Source organism: Schistocerca gregaria, chromosome 1 (genome assembly GCF_023897955.1).
Source record: "Schistocerca gregaria isolate iqSchGreg1 chromosome 1, iqSchGreg1.2, whole genome shotgun sequence".
Lineage (NCBI taxonomy): Eukaryota > Metazoa > Arthropoda > Insecta > Orthoptera > Acrididae > Schistocerca > Schistocerca gregaria.
Genome location: NC_064920.1, coordinates 129,826,781 through 129,842,790, shown reverse-complemented (window position 1 = coordinate 129,842,790; position 16,010 = coordinate 129,826,781). Strand labels below are relative to the sequence as shown.

At 36.9% G+C, this 16,010-nt stretch overlaps 1 protein-coding gene across 1 annotated transcript in view; it reads left to right on the top strand.

Moving 5' to 3' along the window:
• Positions 1-15,555, top strand: part of LOC126334833 (DNA polymerase beta-like) — a 64,843-nt gene extending 49,288 nt beyond the window's left edge. Inside the window, exons 6-7 of the mRNA XM_049997497.1 lie at positions 4,461-4,668; positions 15,278-15,555. Of these exons, the coding sequence (XP_049853454.1) occupies positions 4,461-4,668; positions 15,278-15,372 (303 nt within the window). The 3' untranslated portion in view covers positions 15,373-15,555. The remainder of the gene's footprint in view (positions 1-4,460; positions 4,669-15,277) is intronic.
• Positions 15,556-16,010: the final 455 nt, after the last annotated feature.

The following is a 16,010-nucleotide window of genomic DNA, read 5'->3' as shown; positions in this document are numbered from 1 at the left end:
TTACAGCTGTAGTTTCCCATTGCTTTCAGCTGTTTGCTGTAACATCACAGCAAGACTGTTTTGGTTGATGTTATAAGGCCAGATCAGTCATTCATCCAGACTGGTGCCCTTGCAACTGCTGAAAAGGCTGCTGCCGCTCTTCAGGAACCACATGTTTGTCTGGCCTCTTAACAGATATGCAGTTGTGGTTGCAGCTACAGTACCTACCTGTATTGCTGAGGCATGCAAGCCTCCCTATCAGTGGCAAGGTCCGTGGTTCATGGGGGGACTCTACACTGATAAAATACAATTCACTTTCACTAATAAAATGACACTCATATATATATATATATATTTGTAATATCCGCATTACAGTACCTGATGGTATTGAAAGTAACTGAAAGTAATCAATTTTATTGACACACCAAGGTATATATGCTAGCCTGCATTCTCTTTTGCCAAAGCAGAAACGCACAGGATTTGACAAACTTTATTGCTTCATTGATATTTATCTCATGATTTGGACAAAAAAGTGAGCAATCTTTGTTCAAAAGAATACTGCAGTTTCACACAAAATTATTTTTTGCATAGTAGTGGTGAATGTTTCACATCAGTGTTAATTCTTCCACCACCACCAAGAAAAAAAGAGTTCATTCAAAATTAGGAGCTTTGTCAATTAAGTTCATATGGCATCGCAGAATGAATTTATCCATATTAAAAGCTTGTAATGATGATAGTGTGTTGTTTGTGAAAGGACATTATCTTTTAAGCAGTTTATTCCATAAAAATGAAGTAGGTTATTGTGGTAACATCTAGTATTGATGCCCAGATGTGTTTTTCTGTCTTCACAACTATTAACCACAGCTTGTGGTGCTATCTTTATGAATAAGTTTAACCTATCAAAAGTGCAGGAGAAACTGAGTCAATAAAAATTCCACTTTATGTCAGCTGATATACTGCTTGACAATCAAGTTGCAAGACATAAGAGAAGAATGAATATTGACAATTTGCAGTGCTGTAGGTACACTTGAGACAGAAAATACTGACAGTGAGGCTAGGAAAAACATATATATCAAGGAACTATAGTTTGTTGGTTAAAATTTGAGTATGAGCTTGTTGACCATGCTAACCTGCTTACTGTATTCAAATCTTGATCTACCTCTTCTATTTTTACACACTATACTTCCTTTATTACCAAATCGGCTATCCATTGATGCCACAGGCTGTCCACTATCAACTGAATCCTTTGTTTAGTCAAGTTGTGCCTCAAATGAATTTCTTACCCAATCTCATTCGGTATTTCTTTATTATTTATCCAATCTCCCCATCTATTCTTCAACATTCCTTTGTAGCATTACATTTCAAAAGCTGTTATTCTCTTCTTGACTGTATTATTTATCATCTACGTTTCACTTCCACAAAAGGCTACACTCCAGATGAATATTTTTTAAAAAAAATTCCTGATACTTTTATTAGATATTAAAATATTTCTCTTTTTTTGCTACCGCCAGTCATCATATTATTTCCTCTCTATTCACAGTGTTGTCAGTTATCTTGTTGCCCAAGTAGCAAAACTGATCATCTACTATTCAGATTTCGTAATCCAATTCCTTCATCATTGCGTGATTTAATTTGACTGCTTTCCAGTACCCTTGTTTTAATATTGTTGCTGCTCATTTTTTAACCTTTTTCCGAGACAATTTTCATTCCCGTCAACTGTTCTAAGTCCTTTCCAGCCTCCGAAAGAATGAAAATGTCATCAGCAAACGTTAGAGTTGTTATTTTTTCTCCTTAAACTTTAATTTCCTTTTCAAATTCCTCTGTTTACCACTAGTCTCCTTGCTCAGTTTACAGATTGAACGATTGATTGTGTGTGTGTGTGTGTGTGTGTGTGTGTGTGTGTGAGAGAGAGAGAGAGAGAGAGAGAGAGAGAGAGAGAGAGAGAGAGAGAGAGAGAGAGAGTGTATGTGGGGGGGGGGGGGGGCATAATCCTACCTTCAGAATTTCAAAGAGTGTAGTCTGGTCACTATTGTCAAATGCTTTCTCTAAATCTACAAGTGCTACAAAAATATCTTTTTAAGGTAATGACAATCCTATGAAAAGGATAGATTGCTACTCGCCATATAGTGGAGATTTTGAGTTGAAGATAGGCTGCCAAAGACAGTGGTCGTGTGTGTGAGTTGTGTTTGTGTGAGTGTGCATGTTTATGTTGTCTAATTCAGAAGAAGGCATTTGTGACTGAAAGCTAATGTGTTTGATAGGTTTTTTTTTTTTTTTTTGTTGTGCCTATCTGCGACTCAGCATCTCTGCTATATATCTTTTTCATAATATTGTAATTATTCCATTCTGAATTTTCCATTGTTTGATTTTTCTTTTTAAGATAAGTTGTAGGGTCAGTATTGCCTCACATGTTTCTACATTTCTGTGGAATCCCAGGGTGGGCTTCTAGAATTCTCTTTGTTCTTCTGTAAATAAAATTCATATTAGTATTTTGCAATCATGATGTATGAAGCTGATGGTTCAGGAATATTCACACCCATCTTCTTTGGAATGGGAATTGTTACATGTACCTGATGGTATGTTGCCTGTTGCATATATCTTGCATACCAAATGGAATAGTTTTGTCCAGGGATCTCAGTAATTCAGAGGGAACGTTGTCTACTTCAGGGACCTTGTTTCGACTCAGGGTTCAATGGTGCTCCATTGAATGCTTCAAATACTATGATATCTTTGGTCTCATCTTCATTTATTTCCTCTTCCCCTTCCATAATATTGTCTGAAAGTACATTTCCTTTTTATAGCTCTTATATACATTTTTCCACTTTTTCACCTTTCATTCTTTGCTTATTACTGGTTTTTGACCTGCACTTTTTATATTCATATCACCATTTCTCTTTTCTTCAAAAATTTCTTTGCTTTTCCTATAGGCAGCATATTGATTTCCCCCAGTCTTTGCATTTATCATTGGGTCTATCCTGTTTCATCATTTTGCGCATCCTGCCAGTCTTATTTTTATATGCTTATATTTGCTTTTGCTTACTTAACTTTTATATTTCCTCTTTTTCACCATTCAGTTCAATAATTTGTAGGCTACCCAAGGATTTGTAGTGGGCCTTGTATTTTTGTTTGTTTAATCTTCTGCTGCTTTCACTATTTCATCTCCGAAAACTGTCCATTCATATTCTGTCATATTTCTTTTCTCTGTTTCGTCCAGTCACTTGTGTAATGGCCCCTTTGAAAACCTCAGCATCTTTCATATTCATTACTTATTTATTTATCTATGTATTTATCTATCTATCATGTGCCACAGGACCATATGAGTCCAAAGCTACTTCATAATGAAAGGAGTAAATACATAGTTTAAATGTTGCTCATCATAAACAAAAAAATTAAAGAATTAATAAAACACAAAAAAATTGTGAGGGAGTTTGCGAATAATTTATACATTAAAGAGGAAATTCCATGAGTATTGTGAGGAGCTCCTGTACAGAATAAGAGTGTGCCAGGAGGAAACCTTTATAATTGGAAACCTGTTGGAAATGAAACCTGCTGAAATAGTGCATACTTTTCTGTACAAAGCTTCAGGAAGTGCTATGGCAAGCCAAATTTTTTTTCTGCCTAATGTTCACTACAGAAATGTTGCAGTTCCTTCTGAATGAGTCAGTTTATCATTGTCATATCTTCTTAATTTCCCGACTTTCTGCTGATTCTTCAGTTTCAATCTGTAATCCATGACCAGTAAATTATGTTCAGAGCCCGTTTAATGATGTAATAATCTCAGCCAGAGAAATAATTAGCAAGTTACATAATGTAGTAGTGTACTTGTAACAATGCTTCAACAGAAATCCTTTGACAAGGCATTCTTTGTCTAACAGTTAATGAGCTCTATGGACCAGGAACTTAAGGTTGACATTTCCCCATTAGTGATAGTGATTGGCTCAAGACATGGAGTGAAAGGTTTACCTGCATAGGTTAGCTACAAACATTATTGTCCATTAATATGTATGCATGTTTCTTAACCAGTACATCAGATACAGGTACCTGACCTGTTTCTTCACTGAGTAGGTGCTATGTAACAGTAGAATGGCCATAAATATACTGTTGGATTTTTCCAAGTAATTAAGATTATAGGTAGTGATCAAAGGTCATGCCCTACTATGTACTATTAAGAGTTTAATTTCTATGAAGAATCCTTTGAATGTATTAAATATCACCATAATTTAATTGGTGCAACACAAAACAATATTTAATTTCTAAGTATTAGTCATTAGACTCAGTATTTCACATCAAATGTAAACTTTTCAACCTTCACAGCAAGAAATGATTTTGTCATCTACTTTAACAATTGTATTAATTTTGTGTTTCAAAAACTTTACAATGAAATAAATCTTGGAAATAGGTCTTTTCATGACTACAGTATTATGTTTATGTAGCTATAGTTTTTCTATTGATGCTGTAATAGATGTCTGTATTTTCTACAGGGTGCATGTAGGTTGTCTGGAGTTCAAAAGACATCCAAAGAGACACCAGTGAGACGACTGGACATCCGTTTTATACCATATGATCAGTTCTACTGTGCTATCCTGTATTTCACAGGTTCAGACTTGTTCAACAAGGAGATGAGAACACATGCTCTGTCAAAGGGCTTTACACTGAATGAATATTCATTACGTCCTGTTGGAAGCACAGGTATCTTAGTTACAACATCGTCACTAAGTAGTGATGGTATTTATATATTACAGCAATACTCAGTACAAAATTTCTTCAGTTCTGTCTTGTAGTTATTTTAGTTTGTGGACAGGTAAACTAATATTTGACAATTATGTTTATAACTAGCCTAAAACAGTTAATGTTTCAAAAACTTTTTAATCAATCATCTGGAAAAAGGAAGATGTCCTCTGTTGTTGGTGAGGAAGATGTCTTCTCTTGTTGGCCTGTGCAAAACTGTTTCTTTGTAGCCAGTCAAGGTGAAAGTAGTAAGAAAAGAGAAATGACATGTGGCTTGTCACCACTAGACATGTCTGTGTACTGTTGGATGTGACACATAAAAGCATGCCTGGGTTTATAAGTCGGAAGGGAGTGATAAGAAATATTGGCACTGCAGGTCATCCAGCAACTTGGTTTGTCAGCTAAAAGAAGTCTGTACAGATGTGGTAATGATAGTAGGAATTGAAGAAACTAAATTAAGGAATAATTTTATGTTAAGAGAGTACATTACTCTAAACTTTCACTTTGTGTGTTTGATTATTCTTACCTCTGTCAGGTGAGCGGAAAAGCCTATGTTTCAGTGTAGTGTGTATACAGTTTATTCAGGAGGAAAAGAACCAGTTACGTGTTATTTTTTGTTCTGTTATAGTAGCGGGAATTGACAACTTGGTTCTTTCTTTCACTTTTAATAAGTTAATAGCCTGCTACTGATGCTGTTATAGCTTTCAGGGCTCATCTTGTGTGTTATTTCATATGTTTCAAAGCTCGTCTTCCCCTGAGTGAATAAAAACAAAGCATAATTTATTATTAAAAAGGTTCAGTGAATATTCATGAAATAAACCCAAAAATGTAGGTAACATCCGCATTTTTCAGTTTGTGAATTTCACATATTCAGTAGGAGATCAGTCACATATATAGTAACATGTTGTAGTGCAAGGCAGTAAGAAATAATTAAAAATTAGTTGTAGTGTGAGGAGAAATAATGGATCATTAAAATCATACTTGGAAGTTTAGTTTCTGTAGCCAATTCATTTATGATGCAACTGATCGTTTTCTTTTCAGATTTGCAATTTATCTCAGTTTATGGTGAATTTATTTTTAGTGACAGATGAGATACAATTATACAACACTAAAACCTAAAGTTTTCTGTTTGTTTGTGGCAGGACAGAAAATATTTGGAGAATGTTGCATTCAAGAAGTGTGATAAAACATGTCCAGTTTTAGATACAAACTGAGTTACAGTTTTTTTTTTAATTTGTACATGAAAGAAACTCAACAAAAATTTACAAATGATTTATTGATACATTAGTGTTGTTTTTCATGGTTAACTGTCCACAATGTGTGTGATACAGGTAATGAGACTGACAACAGTGCAAGTGATCTGGCAATGCTGTGTTGTTCTACTTGTGTATGCCAATGTGTTCACCTCTTATAGATGCTCTGTTCCAGTTTCAGTTCTGTTCAGCAATCATGTGACTTTTGAGAGTGCCATCAGTGAAGTTGCATGTTATGAAAATGGAACAGCTGAATTTAGAGCAACGTTATGCAATCAGGTTTTGTGTTAAACTTGGGGAACCCACAAGTATGATCTTTGAAAAGTTGAAATAAGCTTGTGGGTAACTTTCCTTATCAAGATCAGAATTTATTTTGGTGGCACATATCATGTTTGGAAGCCCAAGAACATTGGAAATGAACCTCACTCAAGGAGACTTTCATCTTCAAAAACTCATGAAAATGTCCAACAGGTGCATGCTCTTGTGAGATCAGACTAATGTTTGACAATAAGGATGATGAGTGACTTTTAAACTTAGACACTCTCACTATACATCAAATTTTGACCAAAGTTTTGCCCATAAGAAAGACCTGTGTCCAAATGGTGCTAAAAAGTCTCCTGACTGAGTAGCAGGAGAGTCAAAGAAACATGTTGATATTCTTGAGAAGATTGGTTCAGTCCTGTGATCACAGGTAGTGAATCTTGAATTTTTTAGTATGATACAGAGTGGCAAAATGAGAAGTGGCACACTGAGACATCTCCTTGGCCGAAAAAAGCCCAAATGAGCAAATTAAAGATCAAGAGAACATTGATTTGCTTTTACTATAGTATGGGCATCATGCGTAAAGAATTATTTCCTCAAGGACAAACTGTTGACCAAGTGTTTTACAAAGATTTGCTTGAAAGGCTAAGGGAAAGGGTGAATTGAGTGAGACCAGACATTTCAAACAAGTGGATGCAGCATCAGGACAACACCCCATGTCACATGGCTACTTCCATCACAGAATTTTGACCCCAAAAGCCATTTCTGTTGTTCCACAGCTCACCCCATTCACTTGGTCTGAGTCCTTGTGACTTTTTCTGTTGGCGAAATTGAATGTGAGTGACATTTTAAAGGTGCTATCAGTTGACGCCTTTCAGTGCTGCTACCAAGACCGGGAACAATGACTCTGCCAGTGATAACTGCTGGAGAGAAATAAAGTAAATCTCATTACTTTTCTCACACATCTCTTATGCTAGGTGATAGTAATGATTGCATACTCACTTTACATCAATAGTGGCTGAGAAGGTAGAAGAAAGAAATTGTCACGTAGTGGCAGCACACAATATGTACCTCCTAATATAACTGTTATTAGATAACCACATTAATTTTTTTTATGAATAATGGAAGGTGTGAGGGTGGTAATCACTCTCTGTATAGTTAATTTGTTGGGATACTGACAAGCATATAAAAAGGAATGAAAATGATGCTGAACTTTCAGGTGCTGGATAATGTTTTCAGTCTTGTGTATGTTCCTGTTGATCACTCAATGCTACAACTATACAGTGATTGTGTACCTTTTGACCTTCCGTTATTTGTATTCCAACCGAGACTCCCATGACAATTCAGTATGAATATAACAATTACAAACAGCTATAACTATTTGATGCACAGTGATAAGAATTAAAGAGAATAAAAAAGTTCATTTTTTTAAAAGATATATACTTTATAGGATTTCTATACTACTATTCTTGGTCACCCCCATGAACCATGGACCTTGCCGTTGGTGGGGAGGCTTGCGTGCCTCAGCAATACAGATGGCCGTACCGTAGGTGCAACCACAACGGAGGGGTATCTGTTGAGAGGCCAGACAAACATGTGGTTCCTGAAGAGGGGCAGCAGCCTTTTCAGTAGTTGCAGGGGCAACAGTCTGGATGATTGACTGATCTGGCCTTGCAACATTAACCAAAACGGCCTTGCTGTGCTGGTACTGCGAACGGCTGAAAGCAAAGGGAAACTACAGCCGTAATTTTTCCCGAGGGCATGCAGCTCTACTGTATGGTTAAATGATGATGGCGTCCTCTTGGGTAAAATATTCCGGAGGTAAAATAGTCCCCCATTCGGATCTCCGGGCGGGGACTACTCAGGAGGACGTCGTTATCAGGAGAAAGAAAACTGGCGTTCTACGGATCGGAGCGTGGAATGTCAGATCCCTTATTCGGGCAGGTAGGTTAGAAAATTTAAAAAGGGAAATGGATAGGTTAAAGTTAAATATAGTGGGAATTAGTGAAGTTCGGTGGCAGGAGGAACAAGACTTCTGGTCAGGTGAATACAGGGTTATAAATACAAAATCAAATAGGGGTAATGCAGGAGTAGGTTTAATAATGAATAAAAAAATAGGAGTGCGGGTAAGCTACTACAAACAGCATAGTGAGCGCATTATTGTGGCCAAGATAGACACAAAGCCCATGCCTACTACAGTAGTACAAGTTTATATGCCAACTAGCTCTGCAGATGATGAAGAAATTGATGAAATGTATGATGAGATAAAAGAAATTATTCAGGTAGTGAAGGGAGATGAAATTTTAATAGTCATGGGTGACTGGAATTTGTCAGTAGGAAAAGGGAGAGAAGGAAATATAGTAGGTGAATATGGATTGGGGCTAAGAAATGAAAGATGAAGCCGTCTGGTAGAATTTTGCACAGAGCATAACTTAATCATAGCTAACACTTGGTTCAAGAATCACAAAAGAAGGTTGTATACATGGAAGAATCCTGGAGATACTAAAAGGTATCAAATAGATTATATAATGGTAAGGCAGAGATTTAAGAATCAGTTTTTAAATTGTAGGACATTTCCAGGGGCAGATGTGGACTCTGACCACAATCTATTGGTTATGACCTGTAGGTTAAAACTGAAGAAACTGCAAAAAGGTGGGAATTTAAGGACATGGGATCTGGATAAGCTGAAAGAACCAGAGGTTGTACAGTATTTCAAGGAGAGCATAAGGGAACAACTGACAGGAATGGGGGAAAGAAACACAGTAGAAGAAGAATGGGTAGCTCTGAGGGATGAAGTCGTGAAGGCAGCAGAGGATAAAGTAGGTAAAAAGACGAGGGCTGCTAGAAATCCTTGGGTAACAGAAGAAATATTGAATTTAATTGATGAAAGCAGAAAATATAAAAATACAGTAAATGAAGCAGTCAAAAAGGAATACAAACGTCTCAAAAATGAGACCGACAGGAAGTGCAAAATGGCTAAGCAGACATGGCTAGAGGACAGGATGTAGAAGCTTATCTCACTAGGGGTGAGATAGATACTGCCTACAGGAAAATTAAAGAGACCTTTGGAGAGGAGAGAACTACGTGTATGAATATCAAGAGCTCAGAAGGCAACACAGTTCTAAGCAAAGAAGGGAAGGTAGAAATGTGGAAAGAGTATATAGAAGGTTTATACAAGGGCGATGTACTTGAGGACAATATTATGGAAATGGAAGAGGATGTAGATGAAGACGAAATGGGAGATAAGATACTGCGTGAAGAGTTTGACAGAGCACTGAAAGACCTGAGTCGAAACAAGGCCCCCTGAGTAGACAACATTCCATTAGAACTACTGACGGCCTTGGGAGAGCCAGTCATGACAAAACTCTACCAGCTGGTGAGCAAGATGTATGAGACAGGTGGAATACCCTCAGACTTCAAGAAGAATATAATAATTCCAATCCCAAAGAAAGCAGGTGTTGATAGATGTGAAAATTACCGAACTATCAGTTTAATAAGTCATAGCTGCAAAATACTAATGCGAATTCTTTACAGACGAATGGAAAAACTAGTAGAAGCCGACCTCGGGGAAGATCAGTTTGGATTCCGTAGAAATGTTGGAACACGTGAGGCGATACGGACCTTACGACTTATCTTAGAAGAAAGATTAAGAAAAGGCAAACCTACGTTTCTAGCATTTGTAGACTTAGAGAAAGCTTTTGACAATGTTGATTGGAATACTCTCTTTCAAATTCTGAAGGTGGCAGGGGTAAAATACAGGGAGCAAAAGGCTATTTACAATTTGTACAGAAACCAGATGGCAGTCATAAGAGTCGAGGGGCATGAAAGGGAAGCAGTGGTTGGGAAAGGAGTGATACAGGGTTGTAGCCTCTCCCCGATGTTATTCAATCTGTATATTGAGCAAGCAGTAAAGGAAACAAAAGAAAAATTTGGAGTAGGTATTAAAATTCATGGAGAAGAAATAAAAACTTTGAGGTTCGCCGATGACATTGTAATTCTGTCAGAGACGGCAAAGGACTTGGAAGAGCAGTTGAACGGAATGGACAGTGTCTTGAAAGGAGGATATAAGATGAACATCAACAAAAGCAAAACGAGGATAATGAAATGGAGTCAGATTAAATCGGGTGATGCTGAGGGAATTAGATTAGGAAATGAGACACCTAAAGTAGTACAGGAGTTTTGCTATTTAGGAAGTAAAATAACTGATGATGGTCGAAGTAGAGAGGATATAAAATGTAGACTGGCAATGGCAAGGAAAGCGTTTCTGAAGAAGAGAAAGTTGTTAACATCGAATATAGATTTATGTATCAGGAAGTCATTTCTGAAAGTGTTTGTTTGGAGTGTAGCGATGTATGGAAGTGAAATATGGACGATAACTAGATTGGACAAGAAGAGAATAGAAGCTTTCAAAATGTGGTGCTAGAGAAGAATGCTGAAGATTAGATGGGTAGATAACATAACTAATGATGAAGTATTGAATAGAATTGGGGAGAAGAGGTATATGTAGCAGAACATGACAAAAAGAAGGAACAGGTTAGTAGGACATGTTCTGAGGCATCAAGGGATCACAAATTTAGCATTGGAGGGCAGCGTGGAGGGTAAAAATCGTAGAGGGAGACCAAGAGATGAATACACTAAGCAGATTCAGAAGGATGTAGGTTGCAGTAGGTACTGGGAGATCAAGAAGCTTGCACAGGATAGAGTTGCATGGAGAGCTGCATCAAACCAGTCTCAGGACTGAAGACAACAACAGCGACAACAACAACAACAACAACAACATTCTTGGTCACATGGACATTGTCTAAACAGTCATCCGTTTCACTCCATCATTCTAAAACACATGTGAAGTAACTGATGCAAGCGTCATTAGAAATGTACATTTTGAGTTCTGGAGTTGATTTTGACAAAGAAAGCACAAGGCCTTTATGTAACCCACCAAAAGAAATTCATTGCCCCAGGTCTGGAGATCTACGTGGCCAAGAGCAGAATACAGTGTCATCAAGTTGCACAAACATCCTGTTTCTTCCAACTGTTGATGCCATCTGTAGACGTTATTGCTATTTGGAGATGCTTGATAGCATTGCTGTTGAAATCTTCTTTGCACTCTGATGACAGAACAACTGTTAGAATTTAACATGCAGAATACCTTCTGTGTGGTATCCACCATTCTCACTTATGATATGAACTTTCCACATTTGAATCACTCTGCACGTGCCGGTGTATGATTTACAGTACTCGCACAACAATCAAAATTTTTATCTTTTTTTTTTACTGTCTATAATTGTTATTGAAACATCACTATGTGTTAAATAGTTATAGCTGTTTGCAGTTGCTATAATCATTTTGAATTTATCTGAGCACTTATTATATGAATTTTTCTCTTTTGTAGACCAGGAAAGGTTGTCTGGAGATGGCTCTCTGTTGGTCCAGTAATTCTGGTTGCTTCCATTTCTTACATAGATGGAAGTATGTTTTGATTTTAGAAGCTTACAGAAAAATTCCAGCCCAACATATTGTAGAATTTGGATTCATTTTTGTATTCTGTTGCTAGTATCTTAATGTCTAGAATTTTCTGAAAACAAATATCAACTACAGTTTCATAATATCTTCACTCCTTAATGGAATATATTTTTCAAACCAACAATTCATTTCATGGCATCATTGCTAAAAAGAATAATTATCTTCACAAAAATTTAAAGTCAGTTACTTTGGTCCAGAAGGGTGTCCATTATTCAGGAATACACATTTTCAATAACTTATCAGCAGCCATAAAAAGTTTAACTACTGTACTAATAAAGTTCAGTTGTAGAGAAACCCAAAGGATTCACCGCTGGCCAACTCCTCCTCCTCCATTGATAAATTTCTTAACAGAATCAAGTGATGTGTACATGTTATTATTAATATCAACTAATGGGAGCATTATGTACAATGTGACATCTGTACAACTTCAGTGCAGTAATGTGATCAGTGTAAATAAGTGTTGTAAAATGATTTTTCTATTTGATGATGTGTGGCTACAACAGCCTAAGAGTTGTCATATGTGTCTTTGTTCAAACATCTACATGTTTTGTGGCAAATTTGCCATTAACGTTTAAATGTAGATGTGTGTAAGGTTTTTGACATAATTGCACTTCCATGAAAATCATTTAATTTAGAATCTTTGGAATATACAAAAGCATACTTTTTTTGTAAATATTATTGTGTAGTCTTGTTTCCTGACATGTTCTACATCCTAGAGGATCTCCTCACTATGAATCTATAGGAATGATAAGTACATCTATTGTAATCAACCTGCAACTGTAAGAATAGTTTCATTGGTAGTGACTACTTGTTCACGTGTGGGACTTATCAGTAAAGTTGCCCATCACTCCCAGTGCCCTCATAGTGTGAATCATGTTTCTGACATGCTTATGCTTCAAGGCATATGAAAGTCTAGTAATATCCCATTATTATGGAAGTCGGAGACCTGTATTTGTCTCTTTTAATGCTAGTTTGGAGACAGGTAATGGATCAACAGGATAAACCAGAGCATTAGATACCATCCCTTGACTTTGATCAGTGATGTCATAACAAGTCCCAAGATGCAGCACAAACACGATTTCTAAATGCCAAGGATGTTACATGCTCCCATTGTGCCAAAAATGTACATCAAATAGAGAATCATACAAATTATTAATAATACATATTGAAGTTAATGGGGCAGTGATAAGAAATTAGCACTTTTCAACAAGGAAAAACTAATATCTAAAATAACAGCTACAAAATCATGATGCAGCAAAATACACAAAACAAAACAAGAATGGAAACAAAATACCATGGCTGATTTGAAAGATGCAAAAAACACAAAAGTAATGCAAACCGACTACACTGAAGAGCCAAAAAAATTGGCATACCTGCTAGCACGCAGAAGTTTTGCAATATGACGTGGCATGGACTCAACTAATGTCTGAAGTAGAGCTGGAGGAAATTGACGCCATGAATCTTGAAGAGCTGTCCATATATCCGTGAGAGTATGGGGGTGTGGAAATCTCTCCTGAACAGCATGTTGCAAGGCATCCCAGATATGCTCAATAATGTTCATGTCCGGGGAGTTTGGTGGGCAGTGGAAGTGTTAAATTCAGAAGAGTGTTCCTGGAACCAGTCTGTAGCAGTTCTGAATATGTGGGGTGTTGCATTGTCCTGCTGGCATTGTCCAAGTCGGCCGGAATGCACAATGGACATGAATGGATGCAGGTGACCAGACATTGAATATCACTTCCAACTGCACACTCCCCACACCATTATAGAACCTATATCAGCTTGATTAGTCCCCAGCTGACATTCAGGGTCCATGGATTCATGAGTAGTCTTCAGAAACGTACACGTCCATCCGCTCAATACAATTTGAAATCAGACTCGTCCGACCAGGCAGCATGTTTCCAGTCAGCAACAGTCCAATGTTGGTGTCGACGGACCTAGGCGAGGCATACAGCTTTGTGTCGTACAGTCATCAAGGGTACACGGGTGGACCTTCGGCTTGAAAGGCCCATATCGATGATGTTTTGTTGAATGGTTTACATGCTGACACTTGTTGATGGCCCAGCATTGAAATCTGCAGCAGTTTGCAGGAGGGTTGATTTTTGTCATGTTGGAATGATTCTCTTTAGTTGTCATTAGTTCCATGCTTGCAGGATCTTTTTCCAGCCACAGCAATGTCGGAGATTTGATGTTTTACCGGATTCCTGATATTCAGGGTAAAATCGTGAAATAGTTGCAAGTGAAAATCCCCACTTCATTGCTACCTCAGAGATGCTGTTCTCCCATCGCTCATGTGCGTACTATAACACCATGTTGAAACTCAGTCAAATCTTGATAATCTGTCATTGTAGCACTCTAACAACTGCACCAGACACTTGTTGTCTTCTATAGGCATTGGTATTCTGCATGTTTACATATCTCTGTATTTTAATACACATACCTGTACCATTATCTTTGGTGTTTCAGTGTATAACTGGTATTGAAAACATCACTTAACATATGTAGCTCAACTTAAGAGACTCATAACAATACAGAAAGCCAAAAACCAATATCAGTATAAAAATGATACGAATACCATATATGTCTGTAAGGAGGGGCAAAAGGAGGCACTGCCAACCCTTCCTCTGGGATCTGAAGCATACATTTTCTAACCGTTTCTGGATTCTCACATGCTTCATGATGTGCATGGATAACCATCAATTCTGTAATATGTAACAAGATATTTGTGGAACTAAAATTTAGTTCTTGTGGTATGACACATATCAAAACTGACAAACTCTTTTAGGTAATAAGTGAAACTCATTTATATCATAAATAGAAATTTTTGAGTCTTGCCACCTCCCCACTTTCCCTTCCTCAAAAATGTTATAATGCCCATGACCACTACATAGTGAAATATCACAAGACCTAATGAAATGTGGTATCAAAAGCCTCACCTGATCTGTATAGCTCAACATAAAATGCCAATACCAATACAAAAGCCAAAAACTGATAGCAATACAAAAAGTCCAAAAATGATGCCAGTACAAATAGCCGCAAAATGTGGGAATTGATGAAACACTGTATCAAAATAAAACAAATAATTAATAGCTTATCGTGACTATAACTCACAAACTGACCCCTGTTCTCTGAAGGCAAGTAGCATGCTATTCAAGAATTTTATATTCAAAAGGAAAAACCATTCATAAATAATTCCAAGTTCATGTAAACTGTTATCACCACATTTGCTCATTAGTATGGCAGTGAAAGATGATGTTTAATTACTGACTGATTTGGATTGTAAGCTCATTAACGAATAATGTGACCTGTGGCAACTATACTGTCTCATGGCCCAAAACTGATGAGGAATATTAAAGGCTCAAGTTAACTCTTTTCATGTACATACTCCCAGTTTATCTAGGAAGAAACGTTCAAGTACATACATAATGTCTTTGAATGAGATTCAGTCTGTGAGGTTAGAAGTGATATGTAACACTAATGCTGCTTTGACGTTTCCTTGAGTTATTGTAGCTAGCTAGTGAATAAATTAACTGTTCCAGGTGTGGCTGGTGAACCGATTCCCATTACTAGCGAGGAGGACATTTTTAACTGCATTGACTTTAAGTATAGGAAACCAGAAGAAAGAGACTGGTGAACAGAACTGCTCAGGACAGCTCTAGAGTACACTGATGTACTGATATAATAGGAATAGAAACCCAGTACTTATACATGTCTTTGCTTAAAACTTTCAATTGAGAGATTGTCTGATAAACTGTATTAATTTAGCATGTTGTAATAACTGAAAAATTTTTAATACAAGATTTATGAACATCCAAAATAATTGTCCAATATTGTCAACTTATCTCTCCTATATCCAATTTATCTGTATTTATTTAGTTCCTGAATGACCTTTAGTTGAATTTAATTTTATATGATACTATAGGAAATATGAACTGCAAGTGTGCATGTCATATAGGTCGTACTCAACACAGAAAACACTCAATAGTATAATCAAAACAGTTGCAGCGTAGGAAATAATCCTAAAGTGCAACCAGATTCATTACACTAACAGCATTAATTACAAAGACAATATACACAAATTTGACTTAAGAGATACTCCTTAAGACCGTAAAATTCCTTTTCCATCAGATAGTTTCGGAGTTACTTTGGAAAGTTAGAGTCATGTATACTATCATGTAACTTTCTGGAGAGGCTTCTTAGTATGCTGATACTCAAGTACTGAGGTCCTATATCAAGGATTGTCAGCCAGTGGCGTATGCTTCGTATCTTGTT